The following is a 15,942-nucleotide window of genomic DNA, read 5'->3' as shown; positions in this document are numbered from 1 at the left end:
AGGTTCCTTGCTCCCTCACACAACACAATTTGTGAAAGAGGTCAGGGAGGGCCACTGGCTTCAATAGGGGATTTAAAAGGATGCAAAACTACCATATTTTTCGCTATATAAGATGCACCAGACCATAAGACGGACCCAGTTTTTGGAGGAGGAAAACAAGAAAAAAAAAATCTGAATCCCAGAAGCCAGAACAGCAAGAGGGAATGCTGCACAGTGAAAGCAGCGATCCCTCTTGCTGTTCTGGCTTCTGGGATAGCTGCGCAGCCTGCATTCGCTCCATAACACACACACACATTTCCCCTTACTTTTTAGGAGGGAAAAAGTGAGTCATAGAGCAAAAAATACGATAATTTAGAAATTATTGAGTGCTGTTAAAAGAGGCTGCTGCAGTTGCAAGAGACACCAATTCCTACAATTGCACAACATAACTCATCTAAAAGAGCAGCTCAAATACCAACCATCCAGGACCCTGATGGAAGGTTTGTCCAATTGGCAGTGACCCCCATAAGCAGCATGGCCTTCTCAGTGATGGCTCCTCATTTGTGTAATCCCCCCCTCCCCATTGAGATGCATCTGTATTCCTCATTATGAACATATGCTGCCAGTTGAGTCGTGGCATCTGTCCTCTGTAAGGGCACTCAGGGTGGCTAATGTCCAACACTACCGGAAGGTGACATCCTCACCACTCCTACAGAGGACAGATGCCATGACTCAACTGGCAGCATATGAGAAGGTGACCAGGAAATTCTCTGATACCTGGACTCTTTGTACAGATCTATTCTGAGCGCTTGGTTGGTCTGGACCACCAGCTTTCCTCCCTCTGCTTGCACCCACAGAACATGTCGCCTTTGTTATGATTTGGTTTGCATTTTTCTTTCTTTTTAGAAAGTTCAGTTTTTTAAAAACCCCTATTAAATACATCAAAGTCCCTGGAGTAGAGAGACAAGGCAGCAGGATAGCAGCCTTTTCCTGGATGAGAGTCCCAGGCACTGCCCTCCCAGTGCCAACTAGATGACTCCGAGTGCCCTACCACTTAACAAATGGGATAAAAGAATTCTTGCAATAAGCAAGGAAAGAGAGAATAGGTTTTATTCATGGTGTGTGTGTGGCATGAAGAGAGGAAGTCAAGTTGCAACCTTGCCCCTCCCTCCCCGACAGGAGGGGAAGCCCAACACTTTTCTCCATCGCATCCAACCCCACCCCGATCGTCGCCATTGATTCGGAATCCCAGCCCCAAGACATGGTGGTGCTTTGGAGTCTCTGTGGGCAGAGTTGGTTAGGAAAACCAGGAGAGGCTGGGATGTGCGCTCCCCCCAGAGACAGAGCACATGGGTCAGGTGAGAGCCACCTCCGGCAGCAAGGGAAGGAGGGGGCTGAGAGAGCGAGGAGGAGAGCCACTTCAGCTGTTGCCTTTCTTCGCTACGATCAACACAGCAGAAGGCACCAAACCTACAGAGGAGACACAGAGAGAGGCAGAGAGTGGGAGGTAATGGGGAAAACTTGCATCCAGTAGTTAGCCGGGCAAATGTGGTGTTAGAACTTTGGGTCAAAGCAAAACAGTCAATATTTATGTACAGTGGTACCTCAGGTTAAGTACTTAATTCGTTCTGGAGGTCCGTTCTTAACCTGAAACTGTTCTTAACCTGAAGCACCACTTTAGCTAATGGGGCCTCCTGCTGTCACTGTGCCGCTGGAGCACAATTTCTGTTCTCATCCTGAAGCAAAGTTCTTAACCCGAGGTACTATTTCTGGGTTAGTGGAGTCTGTAACCTGAAGCGTCTGTAACCGAGGTACCACTGTACTGTTCTGATGAAGTTTGGAACTGGCTCCCTAGAACTGGGCCAGGCAACAGTCGGGGATGATGAAATGTGTGTGTTCCAATTGCGTCTGGGGGAAAACTGGCCCTCCAGATATTGGTGGACTGCAACTCCCATCCTGAGCATCGGGCCATGCCGGCAGAGGCTGATGGGAGCTGGAGTGCAGCAGCTTCTGGGTTGATTTGATGTATTTCTAGGCTGCTTTTTATTCAAATGGATCTCAAAACGGCTTACCGACAACACGTAATAATGTAATGCAGCGTGAATCGTATGAAATAATTAACAAATCCTCAATAAAACAATTGCAATCGATAAAATTCTATTAGCAAAACGAACTAAAAAAGAAGCTAACCATCACATTTACAGCAAAAGTCGTATCATATGATCAACAAATCAATATGGCACTTAGAATCTATAAAACAATATTAACAAAACAGCAACTAAAAAAATTAGGTCACCAGTTCCTCTGGTGCAGGCTCTCTGTGTTCTTAGATGTAGCATAAAATGGGTCAGCTTCCAACAGACTGTGCTTTGGCCTAGGATGGGTCGGGAACCTGGTGTTGCCGGAGGGCGAGTCCTCATCTTCCCTGCTTACCTGTCGCTCACCTGACTTTGGGTGATGTTTGTCAGGGGTTTGCAAAGCGCTTTACACAGCGCACAACTAATCCACAAGCTTGAAGTCAAAACGTGTGAGCTGATAGGCAGTGATTTCAAGCCTGCTTTCTGCAGGGACTGGCTGCGCAACCGAGCTCCCCACGCACAGCCAGAATGGCTGCATCTCTACCTGACGTCACATAAGGTACAGTGGTACCTCGGGTTACATACGCTTCAGGCCACAGACTCCACCAACCCAGAAATAGTACCTCAGGTTAAGAACTTTGCTTCAGGATGAGAACAGAAATCGTGCTCCGGCGGCAGCGGAAGTGGTGCTTCAGGTTATGAACAGTCCTCCGGAATGAATTAAGTACTTAACCTGAGGTACCACTGTATTAAGAGTGGGACGTAGCTTGGTGGGTATTGTAGGCCGAACTGGGAGCTGTGCTGGGACAAACTGGGCTCGTGACCCAGAGGTTCCCAACCCCTGCCTGAGAATTCCTCCGTCCTCCACGGAGTAGCAGGAGGGAAACACTCCAAGCAACCCTCACCCCCTTCCCTCTTCCTACCCCAGCAATCTCAGACTTACCCAGCTCCTGCAGGGGCTTCTCCATGTCCTCCTCAGTGAAGACACGCCGCGGGAAGCTGGTGAGGAGGTGAAAAGGCTCCTCACCATTGTCCTTGCGGTTCAGCTCCACGTAGAGCCGGACGGCGGCCAGCTGCTCTTTGGCTCGAAATGTCTGGGTGAGCGACGTGCCGTCCAGCAGTCTCACCTGAGGAAAACACAGGAGGAGAGGATCTGAAATGGTGCATGATTGTCGCATCCATGAACATGAATAAGCCTTGGGGGTTCTGGGCTGTCCTCCCTTCTCCACTGGGAGATGATGGGAAAATGTACGTTTTTAGCCAGCTGCAGTTTAGTGTTATATCTGAACCCTAAACTGTGGCTAATCTTAACTGCAGTCATTGGGATGATAATGCACATGTAAACTTTTTTTTACTAAAGACCTTCATTCAGAACTCGGAGATTTCTTTTCTGCCAAAGGTTTTAACCATGCAATGGTAATTGCTTATTTCTTTCATAATTAAGAATGCGAAGGTTTAAGGATTGTTAGTGCTGTATGTGGTTCATATGCTTCCTGCACACACTCTCGATAATCCTTAACCACAGGGTAGATGATCATCATCATCATCATCATCACCCCTTTTTTGTTTCAAATGTGGGGATAGAGATCAGAAGTGGGGGCCGGCCTAAAGCTATCTCAAGTGACACCACCACAAAGTCCAGAAAATCATCAGGGAGCCACCGAAGCTGCCTTTCCTATGTCAGACTCTTGGTCCATCTAGCTCAGTACTGTCTACACTGACCGGCAGCAGCTTTGCAGGGTTTCAGAAGGGAGTGGCTCCCCCAGCCCTACCAGGAGATGCCAGGAATTGAACCTGGTGCCTTCTGCATGCGAAGTATACTGAGCTGCAGTCAGGAAGTCAACATCTGGAGCCTTGCCTCTGCCATGAAAATACTAGGTGGCCTTACTAGGCGAGCCCTCAATCTCAGCCCCCCCCCCCAGCCCATCTGCAATGTGGTGAATAATAATACCTTGCAGGGTTGTTGTGTAAGGATTACAGCTAGATAATGCACTGAAGCACTTGAAAGCACTACAGAAACACTAAGAAGTATTACCATTATTTTGGAAAAAGTAGGTTCGTATTCCCATTATCCATTGTGTGGAGCCAGAGAATATCCCTTCTTTACTCTCTGACAGGTTTTGTGAGATGTGCCAATAAGGATCAAGGAACGGGGTGTATAGATTTAGTATTATCTAACTAGGCTGTCCCTTTTTGGTTGTGCATCCTGGGCAAATAGCTTGAACTGCTGTTTGCATTTTCTGCTAATTGCATTTCGACATGGTTCTACTTCTGTATTTATTTTAAGATCAATAAAATTAAAGGGGGACGGGTGAAAGGAGGCTCACAGCAGGGACCAGTTTGGAACTGCAGTCTCCTCCAGTCTGCATGGCTGGACTGCTGATAACCTGTCCTGGTCTACTCCTGCTTGCATTAGGCAGGGAAGATTTCAAGGAGTCTTTTACGGCAGGAATGCAAAAGGTTAAGGCCGGCCACGACATGGCTATATATCGCAAGCAGAGTGGCTTATGGTATGTGCAAGAAACAGATGAGAATAAGCAGCATTCTACACACAAACACACAGCCTGCCCCGCAGTCAGTTACCTGTATCCTGCACTGATCATACTCTCGCTTGACAGGGGGTTCCTGGCTGGGTGACGAGGGAACCGGTGTGGGAGCCGATTGCTCAGGCAGGGTGGAGCCTTGGGAAGAGCTGCTGCAGCCGCCGCCAAACTGAATTGAAAAGGAGAGGTGGGTCAGTGGACAAAAGGACAGCTGTCCAGCATCATCCTGATGTTTGTTCTCAGGGCAAGCTTGCACCCTAGGGGCAGAAAGCCCTGTTCACAAATTATTATTGTTATTAATAATAATAATAATAATAATAATAATAATAATAATAATAATAATAATAATTTATTTATATCCCACCCTCCCCAGCCAAAGCCGGGCTCAGAGCGGCTAACAACAATAAAAGCAACACAATTTACATAAAATCAATCAATTGATTGAAATGCATTCTATTCATTCTAAAATTAATTCAAAATCAAATTCATGGCAACCATTGGGCTAGAGTTCTGTGAGGATTGCCAAAGGAGGGGGTCAGACTGTGCCCTGGCCAAAGGCCTGGTGGAACAGCTCTGTCTTGCAGGCCCTGCGGAAAGATGTCAAGTCCCGCAGGGCCCTGGTCTCTTGTGACAGAGCGTTCCACCAGACTGGAGCCACAGTTGAAAAAACCCTGGCTCTGGTTGAGGCCAGCCTAACCTCTCTGTGGCCTGTGACCTCCAAGATGTTTTTATTTGAAGACCGTAAGGTCCTCTGTGGGGCATACCAGGAGAGGTGGTCCCGTAGGTACGAGGGTCCCTAAGGCGTATAGGGCTTTAAAGGTTAAAACCGGCACCTTGAACCTGATCCTGTACTCCACCGGGAGCCAGTGCAGCTGGTATAGCACCAGGTGAATGTGATCCCGCGGCGAAGACCCCATAAGGATATTGACAAGCTGAAGAGTGTGCAGAGCCGGTGAACAAGATGATCAAGGGTCTGGAAACCAAGCCTTATGAGGAACGGTTGAGGGAGGTGGGCATTGTTTAGCCCGGAGAAGAGGAGATCCGAGAGCCATCTTTAGCTATTTAAAAGGCTGTCACATAGAAGATGGTGCTCTGGGGGGATTTGAAATCAATAGATTCAAATGACAAGAAAGGAGATTCCGACTAAACATCTGGAAGAACTTTCTGGTGGCAAGAGCTGTTCGAAAGGGGAACAGATTCCCATGAGAGGCGGTGGTCTTCATTTTAAGCAGAGGGATGGCCATCTGTCAAGGAGTCTGTAGCGGTGATTCCTTCATTGCAAGAGGTTGGACTAGGCTGTTATTACTATTACCATTTATTAAATTTGACATCACCCTTCATCCGAGGGTCACAGAGTGGTTTACAATAGAAAAACACTAAAGTACATACCATAAAGGTAAAGGGACCCCTGACCATTAGGTCCAGTCATGGCCGACTCTGGGGTTGCGGTGCTCATCTCGCTCTATAGGCTGAGGGAGCCGGCATACAGCTTCCGGGTCATGTGGCCAGCATGACTAAGCTGCTTCTGGTGAACCAGAGCAGCGCACGGAAACGCCGTTTACCTTCCCGCCGGAGTGGTACCTGTTTATCTACTTGCACTTTTTAGTGTGCTTTCGAACTGCTAGGTTGGCAGGAGCAGGGAGAGAGCAACGGGAGCTCACCCCGTCACGGGGATTCGAACCGCCGACCTTCTGATCAGCAAGTCCTAGGCTCTGTGGTTTAACCCACCATAGCAACGAACAAAAAGAATTCCCACCCCCACAGTTTAAAAGGCCATAGATTGTTTAATTAGTCAAAACCCTGGGAGAAGAGGAATGTTTTTGCCTGATGCTTAGAGATATGTAACAAAGGCACCCAGGGAGGGCGTTCCACAAGCGGGGAGCCACCACAGAAAAGGCCCGTTCTCGTATTGCCGCCCTTCAGACCGTTTGTGGAGGAGGCATATGAAAAAGGCCTCGGGTGATAAACGCAGGGTCTGTTATATGACTCTTGGAGTCCCTTCCAACTCTACGATTTAAGTTTAACAACACTGGAGGGTTTACCCAGCAGGCAGGGCCTTGGCCTAAGAGCTTTGGCAAACAAGCAGGAGCAGCTTGCAATGCATTTGTTGCTGGCTTCCACCGTTTTGCACAGAAGGTGGGAGTTGGCCTTTCTGAAAGTTCTCTCCCGCAACATCCCTCCTACAAATACTCCATTAAAATGGATGCAGTGCTGAAATACGGATAGCCAGGTGCTGTTTATAGACTCCCAGCTCCCATGAGCCCCAGGCCACATGGTCAATGGTCAGCGCTGATAGCAAATGGGAGCCCAATAATGTTTGGAGGGCTGTTTCCCGAAGTCTTGAATTCATGCTCTGTGAATCAGCCTCAGCTTATTTGCTCCCCTGTCCTTTCTCTCCCTCTGGGTCAGCCTTGAGGAGACTGGAATTATTGTATTTTAATATTTTGTTGGAAGCTGCCCAGAGTGGCTGGGAAAACCCAGCCAGATGAGTGGGGTATTTTTTTAAAAAATATTATTATTATTATTATTATTATTATTATTATTATTATTATTATTAGGAAACAGAACAGACTGGAGACAGCGCATCCGTTACCTTGATTATCCCTTTTGATTTTTAATTCTTTTTATTTCCACCTGTGGGTCCCACATCTCTCGTGGAAGGAAGCCACGAGCAAAAACACGACTCTCAGAGCACACCCCTTTCCCAGTCTCTGCTGCTTGCTTACCTTCTTGGCTCTCTCGGCCTTGTCGCGCTCTATCTTCTCTCGCACCCGTTGCCTGGAAAGGAGAAGAGTTTTCATGTTGGGGGGGGGTAGGAGAGCAAGGGAGGCTGCAACTCGATCACAAGAGAGCGCCATTTGAGAGCAGTCTTGGTGTCAAGAATGGGGTTATCCCAGCGGCAAAAAGGAAACTGCTTTGTACAGAGTCAAGACCTAGCTCAGTATTCATCTGCAGTAACACTCCAGGGGTTTGGGGAGTGGTCTTGGGCCTCCAGCTGTTTTTGGACTGCAGCTCCCATCATCCCTGACCACTGGCCCTGCTAGCTAAGGATGATGGGAACTGTAGTCCAAAATCAGCCAGAGGTCAAAGTTTGGGAAGCACTGAGCTAGATGGACCAATGGCCTGACTCGACAGAGAAGCAACTTCCTATATTTGCAGCTCTTTTGCTTTGATTCGGGAAGGCGTTAAAAGCACCCACAGACCATGAGAGGTCTGCTGCTGTTCTCCACTCTAGAGGAGCAGCCCCCTCCCCACTTCCAGCCCCCCTCCGGGTCCCCACTGCCACCCCCCACAGGCTCTCACTTGGCCAACTTCTCCTCCAGCTTCTCCTTGCGCCTCTCCTCGGCCAGCTTCTTCATCTCGTCTTCCTGCAGCTTCTGGCGGATGAGGGAGAGCTCCTGGCCTTGCTTCCGGCGCTGCTTCTCCCGCTCAATGCTCTCCCGCTTCTCTCGCTCCTCCCGCTCTCGCTGCTTCTGAGTGATCAGCTCCATCATCCTGAAAGCACATGGGGAAAATCCCCGGGAGATCTCGTAAGCCACACAGGGGCATTGCCGTAAACAAGAGAGGGTGGAGTTGGAAGGTGCAGCTCTGCATAATTATGCCGCGAAGTGAGCAAGGCACAAAGATGCCTTACCTAACCATCAAGATTTCGTTAGTCCCATCATCCCTGACAACCAATGATTCTGGCTGGGGATGCTGGAAGTCCAATACCACATAGGGACCCAAGTTCCACATAAAGTGGGGGGGGGGACACATGCAGGCTTGCATGATTAGCCTAATCATATTCTAGTCGCAGAATCCGGGTTTTCAGGTCGCAGAATTTAAAGGGGCCAGAATTACGATTACCTCTTTGTCTGCTCCCGCTTCTCTTCTTCGCTCAGGGGGCGTCGGTTATCTTCCTCCGTCAGCTCCTCTAACGTGGGATCTATGGGGAGATAAACCTGTTATGTTGCTACCCTCTGGGCTTGGAAGAACCCAAGGAGACAAGCAAGGAAATTCCTATATTTGAGGACGAGCAGAAAAAGAAAAAAGGAAAAGGAAAATTAACATATGAACATAACCAGAGCCTGTTCACTGGATTATTATTATTATTATTATTATTAGTAGTAGTAGTAGTAGTAGTATACCACCCTATACCCATAGATCTCGGAGCGGTTCACAACATAAAGGTCAAAGAATCTGAGTGCAACAGTAATTTTCTCCAGCTGTGATTCCCTGCAGCTGTTGCTTCTGGCATTGGAGAATGAAGCACTGGGATCCTTATCCTGCATGAATCTGTTTAACCCCCTTTGAAAGCCATCTGAGTGGCTGACCCTGAAGAAGGGATCCTCAGGGTCCCTTCCACCTCTATGATCCTACTGTGAGTGGACTCCACAGATTTAACCATACGCTGTTTGGGAAGAAGGACTTTATTTTGTCCGTTTCCCACACTGTACTTCCAGAGTTCAAGAACAGGCACCCCCCAAACTTGGCCCTCCAGATGTTTTGGGACTACAGCTCCCATGATCCCTAGCTAACAGGACCAGTGGTCAGGGATGATGGGAATTGCAGTCCCAAAACATCTGGAGGGCCGAGTTTGGGGGTGCCTGTTCTAGAATGATGAGAGAGGGAGAAAAACCAGAGCCAAGAAAGTTAAGGAAGAAGGCTGACAAAGAAGCAGCAACGGAAACATTCAGATTTTGGTTTGCGGCTTTTAGCATAGATCTTTCTTGGACAAATCTAACTGACCAAGCAAGGCTCTCTGGAGGCAGGATTCCAGAACAAGGGTGGGCCAGCATGCTGTTACTGAACTATTAAGTCCCATCAGCCCCAGCCTGGGATGGGATGATGTGAGTTGCTGTCCAACATCTGGAGGGTGAGATGTCGGCTATTCCTGTTCTAGAACCTCTGGAAAAGTTGCCCTCAGTGGAAAGAGATGGAGGTTCGAAGGAGCTCAATTCTGGCTGGATGGAACAATTTCCAATCTCCCCTTCCTCTCCCAGGTGATAGTAAGAACTAGGCCAGGCACAGGACCCCCTGATGAGGTCCCCTCCCACCTCAAGTTCTCCAGATTTGCTCTGACCTGATCCACTTTGCACTGACTCTGGCGTCCTTCCCTCGGGGGGCTCCTCTGTGCTCAGAACATGGCCTTGGGGGGGCACGTATGGCTCATCCAGGTCGGGATCATTTTCATGCTCCATGAGCCTGGGAGTTAAGAGAGAGGCACCATTCAGGCGAAGACTAGTAAAAAGAGGGCTGCAAGGGTCCGTAGGAGGGAAGAAGGGAGCCAATACTCACCAATCCATCGCTGATTCAATGCCCTGGTTCCCTGTTAGCGCTAGGGCCTTCTCTCTGGGGAAAAAGGAGAGGGAACTACATATGAACACAGGGCTATTCTACATTTTTTCTGCCTCTGTGAGAAGTGCTGGAAGCACAGGGCACTCATAACCCCAGCCTAACTTCCCCTTCATCTAGGGTGGGATGGGAGTTGCGGGACGACGACAGGGTTCGCCGCAACAATTAAGTAACGTCCACAAAGGAAGCTGCCATATACCAAGTCAGATCATTGGTCCACCTAGAGCAATGCTGTCTGCACTGACTGGCAGCTGCTCTCTACTATGATTTCAGGCACAGAATGTCCCCCAGCCGAACCTGGAGATGCCGGGGATTGAACCAGGGACCTTCTGCAGGCCAGGTAGATGCTGTAGCCCTTCCCAAATACTAACACAGAAAGCTGTCTTCTACTGAGTCAGACCACTGAGATAATACTGCCCACACTGACTGGCAGCGCCAATGCTCTACCACTGAGCTACAGGTTTTCGTAAAGGCTCTGATTTTCAATTAAGGCCAATGGCCATGGTCTAGTACTGCTTGTCTGAACACACATATACACTGGGAACATATACATATACATATACCCATATATAAAGGTAAAGGGACCAGTGACCAATAGGTCCAGTGGTGACCGACTTTGGGGTTGCGGCGCTCATCTCGCTTTACTGGCCAAGGGAGCCGGTGTACAGCTTCCGGGTCATGTGGCCAGCATGACTAAGCCGCTTCTGGCAAACCAGAGCAGCGCACGGAAACGCCGTTTACCTTCCCGCTGGAGCAGTACCTATTTATCTACTTGCACTTTGACATGCTTTCAAACTGCTAGGTTGGCAGGAGCAGGGACTGAGCAACGGGAGCTCACCCTGTCGCAGGGATTCGGACCGCCAACCTTCTGATCAGCAAGTCCTAGGCTCTGTGGTTTAACCCACAGCACCACCCGCATCCCATATATATACATATATATACCTGCAAGCTAACACACATATACACTGGGAGCAGAGAAGGGGTCTTGCACAGATCCAGTTTTCTTCTTTCTAGGCCTTCTGGGCAATAGATGTGGGACCAGAAGGCCTGGCCTTGCCATTTTAACCCTCACATGCCTCCCACCTTTCCCCAGGGACAGACACCTACGCTCTGTTCTGGGGGAAGCCCATCTCAATGAGGCTCTCCAGAGCTGTAGCCTCCATGCTGCTGGGCTGGGCTGCCACCACCACTGCCAGCAAACTCTGCAAAAGAAACAGGAGGAGTCCAGAAATTTGTGTTAGTTCCTTTAACAGCGACAGTGAAAGGAAGAGGTTAGCAAAAGGAAATAACATTCCAGGAGAACTTGTTGAACTAACAATTTGAACTGGAATATAAGAAGGGGAGGTGTGGGGAAGTCAGGGAAATATGTCATTGAAAATATGGATTGTAAACTTTATGTGTTTTTTAATTTTTTTTCTTTCTTTTTTTTTGATTTTTTTACTAAGATGGAAAATTTTAATAAACATTTATTTAAAAAAAATAAAATAAAAGCGGGAGGTGGGGCCTGTTTGGTTGCGCCATAGCAACAGGGGCGGGGCAGGCGCGAAATGCTGCGATGAATGGCGTGGGGAAAAGTTTTTGCTGAGGCGGGAAAGAGAGCTGGGGGAGGGGCTGTCTTATGCAAAGAGAGCGATAGGACTCGAAACTCTTCATTTACTTGAATAACAATGTATTATTTGGACAATTATGCACGTTAACAAGCCGAAATAAAAAATAAAAATTACAGCAAAATTGGAATAAATTGGTAATAAAATGCTTGGGGAAAAGAAACCAAAACATTCCGGGAGCCAGAATTTTTAAATATAAGAACGTAAGGAAAGCCTGCTGGATCCGTCCACCCTCCACCGTTCGCGCAGTGGCCAGCCAGATGTCTGTGGGAAACTGGCAAGCAGTTTCTCCTGTGGTTTCTAGCAACAGGTATTCAGAAGCATGCTGGCTGTGACCACGGAGGCAGAGCCCTGAGCAATCTGTACAACAGAACAATCTGTGCCACCCAGCAAACATTTGTCCCAAGATTTCTGGAATAAAGCTACAGTTAAAAGTTATCTTCGAAGTCAAAAGTTATCACGCTGCACTGGCACAGTGATAACACATGGAATCCTCATTTGTTTGTCATACTTTTTGATACTTTATTGTATGCCAGTTTGGGAGGTGTTTTTTGTCTGCTTGCCAAGAATGGCTTAAAAACCACACACAGAGAGAATTGCTGGTCACGATTTTGTCGTGTTAATACAACTCCGCCACCGTTCTGTTTCCAGAACGTGTCCTGTTTTCTTTTGCGCTCTCTGTAGTTAAGAGAGAGCAAACCTCCCAACCTTGGAGAGGACTATCAGATCAGTGTGTGCAGCCAAGGCCTTGAGTGCCTGAACGCCACCCACACTCTTGCCTTTAACAGCTGCCTGTTAAGGTAGAAAACAACGAGAAAGGGAAAAGTCCGTCTATCATTGCATTTCCACTCCAGGGGAGGTTTTGCTGGTTCATTTCTACACAGTCAAACTTCGATTCTCGAACGGCTCCGCTTTCGAATGTTTCAGCTTCCGAACACCGAAGACCCGGAAATAAATGCTCTAGTTTTCGGAACTCGAACGTCCAACGTGGCTTCCGCTTGCATGCAAGAAGCTTTTGCAAAGCAATCGGAAACCGCACCTTGGCTGTCGAACGTTTCAGAAGTCAAATGGTCTTCCAGAAAGGATTACGTTTGACAACCGAGGTTTGACCGTATCTGAGGACATGATTAGCCAATGCAGTGACCTCCAGATGTTGCTGGACTACAACTCCCATCAACCCCAAACAAAGGGGAGTTGGAGTCGAACAGCACTTGGAGGTCACCACATGGGCCAATCCTGTCTTAAGCTGTTTGTAAAAGCTACAGTAGACTTGCTGGGGGGTGGGGGATGAAGGAACTAACCCCTCCACCCTGAGATGACTCTAACTTAAGAGCCAGTGGGATATAGCAGTTCGACTGAAAGACTAGGGCTGGGAAGACCCAAGTTTGAATTCCTATTCAACCATTAAGTCAACTGTGTAACCTAACAAACCCTAGAATCAGGCGTTCTATCCCACAGGCTCAGAGAGCAGCTTATAGTAGCTTTTCTAAGCATCAGTAATTCCAGCAGTTTTTGGACTAGCTGGGCCTTCTTGACCGTTAGACCCGCTATTAGTCCACTCAATCCACTGGAGCCTGTATTGACATGCAGGTGAAGTCCCTAACTCACTGAGGGTTTGAGGCCGCTATCACATGCTGACAGCTTCTGGGAGCCACAGGTCAGAGCTGAGTCTGGGGAAGGAAGGTGGAAAATTACCCCGGAAGGAACATGATATGTCCACCCTCACAATATTGTTTAAGAAGCCTGCTGAATACATTTAAAATTATTATGATCATTATTATAGCAAACCTACCCAAAGACACAAATTTAGTTACCTAGATTCGCTTTCAAAATTTTATTGACCTCATCAGTGTTTCAGTTTTTTCTAATTATTGGTGGTGACTGTTTCTGTTTCAAGATAGTTCTGTGGATTTTATCTGCGGTTTCAATTTACGCCTCTTATAAATCTTTGCAAATAAATAAAATGCACATGACTGTTTCTTTTTCAAGATAGTTCTGTGGATTTTATCTGTGGTTTCATTTTACGCCTCTTATAAATCTTTGCAAATAAATAAAATGCACGTATTATTTACGAATCCCCAGGGGAAGGACCTATGGGGTTTAAATTCGTCCCATAAACACCCACCCATTTCTTACGCTTAACGGCCCCAGCTTTCCTTCCCTCCATAGATCTTAAAGGGTTAAATGTAAGCCCCCCCCCAAAGGTCTTTAGAGCAAATGACCTGGAGAGGGGGAGGAGCCAAACGCGAGGTTGGAAAAGGGGGGTGTCAAGGCGGGGCCCTTCCCTGTTTCTTAAAGGGACCGCATATTTGGGGAATGGGGGAGAACCCCGCAGGGCAGGCAGCGCCAGGTGGGGAGGGGGCCTGTACGAGCGAGCCCCCTTCCCCCTACTGCCGTTTCCCAGGGGGCGGGAGAAGGAGCGCCCCCCCCCCGCCTTTCACCTGCGCTCCGAGGGACCGGCGCTCTCGCTCTCTCTTCCCAGGCGGCAGCGGCGGCGGCGGCGGCAGCAGCAGCAGCAAAAGCGCACCGGAAGCGGCGGGTCTGTCGCGCGGCCGCTGTTTGGCTCACGTGGGCAGGTTGCCGGAATGCGCGAAGGCGGCCGCCGAGGGACAGAAAGGGTGCGCGATCGGTAGGGTCGGCTGAGAGCTTCGCCTTAAAGGGGCAGAAAACGGTTCGAGGTGGTCAAATCTGTGCCGAAGCGATTTGATCTCCTTTTACACACATACACATATACACACACATGTATGTATGTATGTATGTATGTATCCTTCCCTAAGGCCACCACACACCTGTCTTTTCTTTCAGTTCATTTAATTAATTTATTTATTACTGCATTTATTGATTTATTCTTTTTTACAATTTCATTATGTTATCAAACCTTTTCCCTCATTTATTCTTCCCCTCGTTCTTTCTACCTTTTATTTATTTTCCATTCCTTCCGCCTGCCCTTTTTTGAATTCTCTCTCTTATAGTCTTCTTTTTTCTTTCACTTCTCTCTCTTATTATTCTTTCTCTCTTCTCTTACGTTTATTTAGTTCAGTTTTCCTATCTTTTGTTTCTTTTTTATTTTCATTCTTATATTTTTTATTCATTATTTCTTCTTTCACGCTTTCATTTTTCAGTCTTCCATTTTTCTCTTTCTCTTTCTCATTTGCTCTCTTTTTCTTTTCCTCCCATTCTTTCTCTTCTGTTTTCTTTCTATCATATCCCTTTCATCCACATTTTCTCTTTCACTTGCTCATTCATTCATTCATTCATTCACTGGCTGCAGGGGTTATAGCAAGGGTTGGGAACCTCTGGCCAGCAGGCCAGATTTGACCCTGCACAGATCCCAGGGGGGTCCATTTTCCCCAACCTACACCCACTTGCCCCATACCTGACACCGCATGAGACATCAGGTGTGTGGCAGGACCAGTTGTGCAGCTGAGTTTCATGTGGGGAGCTCCATCATGCAGCTGATCCCAGAAGAAAGCACCTTTGCCAGCCCTATGCTGGGAGCTTTACTGAGCATAGGGTTGGCAAAGCCTCTTCTGCGGTTCCCAAGAGCTGCATAAGGGACTTTTGACAGGTGAGCAGGACAACATGCCCATCAGTCACCTGACATAATGATGCCAGGTGATGGGCAGGTTGGTCAGAGTCCTGCCAGGTAAAAACACACAAGGAGGGTTTGATGCAGGGACGGTGAGGGTTGCAGCTGGACCCAAGGTCCCCTAAGACAATCAGAAAAGCTCTGCTGGGTCCAGGCCCAGACAGAGGGGGGGTGTCATATGGGCCACTTGGCCCAGGCCTCCGATTCCAAAGGGGGCCTCGGTCAGCATATTCACAATCGCAGGGGATGCACTGGGGCAAACGCACTATAGTGGTACCTCAGGTTACATACGCTTCAGGTTACAGACTCCGCTAACCCAGAAATAGTTACCTCAGGTTAAGAACTTTGCTTCAGGATGAGAACAGAAATCGTGCTCCGGCGGCGCAGCAGCAGCAGGAGGCCCCATTAGCTAAAGTGGTGCTTCAGGTTAAGGACAGTTTCAGGTTAAGAACTGACCTCCGGAATGAATTAAGTACGTAACCAAAGGTACCACTGTATTGTATATCTACCGTATTTTTCGCCCTATAGGACGCACTTTTTCCCCTCCAAAAATGAAGGGGAAATCTGGGTGCGTCCTTTGGGGCGAATGCAGGCTTTCGCTGAAGCTTGGAGAGCGAGAGGGGTCGGTTGCGCACCGACCCCTCTCACTCTCCAGGCTTCAGGAAGACATCCGCAGCCTAGGCAGCCATGCGGGAGTTCCCGCAGGGCTGTCTAGGCTGCGGATAGTAGCCTGTTTCCCGGAGCGCCGGGCGCGCTGAAAGCAGAGCGCCCGGCGCTTCGGGAACACACCCGCAGCCTAGGCAGCCCTGCGG

At 48.4% G+C, this 15,942-nt stretch overlaps 1 protein-coding gene and 1 long non-coding RNA gene across 3 annotated transcripts; one reads left to right on the top strand and one right to left on the bottom strand.

Annotated features, from left to right (window-relative positions):
* Nucleotides 1–1,073: 1,073 nt before the first annotated feature.
* Nucleotides 1,074–14,134, bottom strand: UBXN1 (UBX domain protein 1). 2 transcript variants are annotated; one of them, XM_083591522.1, is made up of 11 exons: nucleotides 13,603–14,045; nucleotides 13,384–13,514; nucleotides 11,042–11,136; nucleotides 9,878–9,931; nucleotides 9,663–9,784; nucleotides 8,447–8,525; nucleotides 7,904–8,095; nucleotides 7,327–7,378; nucleotides 4,641–4,769; nucleotides 3,001–3,184; nucleotides 1,074–1,449 (listed from the first exon to the last, which is right to left on the bottom strand). In XM_083591522.1, the coding sequence occupies exons 3-11, from the start codon at nucleotides 11,095–11,097 to the stop codon at nucleotides 1,400–1,402; spliced, it is 918 nt and encodes a 305-aa protein (XP_083447648.1). In that variant the 5' UTR covers nucleotides 11,098–11,136; nucleotides 13,384–13,514; nucleotides 13,603–14,045; the 3' UTR covers nucleotides 1,074–1,399. The 2 variants fall into 2 exon arrangements, with proteins under 2 accessions (XP_083447648.1, XP_083447647.1); XM_083591521.1 differs by lacking the exon at nucleotides 13,384–13,514 and having other exon boundaries at nucleotides 13,983–14,134.
* LOC310751957 lies at nucleotides 1,456–2,991 on the top strand. The gene is made up of 3 exons (XR_014542720.1): nucleotides 1,456–1,588; nucleotides 1,816–2,624; nucleotides 2,812–2,991. It is a non-coding gene; the product is annotated as an uncharacterized lncRNA (long non-coding RNA).
* Nucleotides 14,135–15,942: the final 1,808 nt, after the last annotated feature.

This window comes from Podarcis filfolensis, assembly GCF_964270895.1.
Source record: "Podarcis filfolensis genome assembly, chromosome: 16".
NCBI lineage: Eukaryota > Metazoa > Chordata > Lepidosauria > Squamata > Lacertidae > Podarcis > Podarcis filfolensis.
This window is presented reverse-complemented; position numbering and strand designations above follow the sequence as displayed.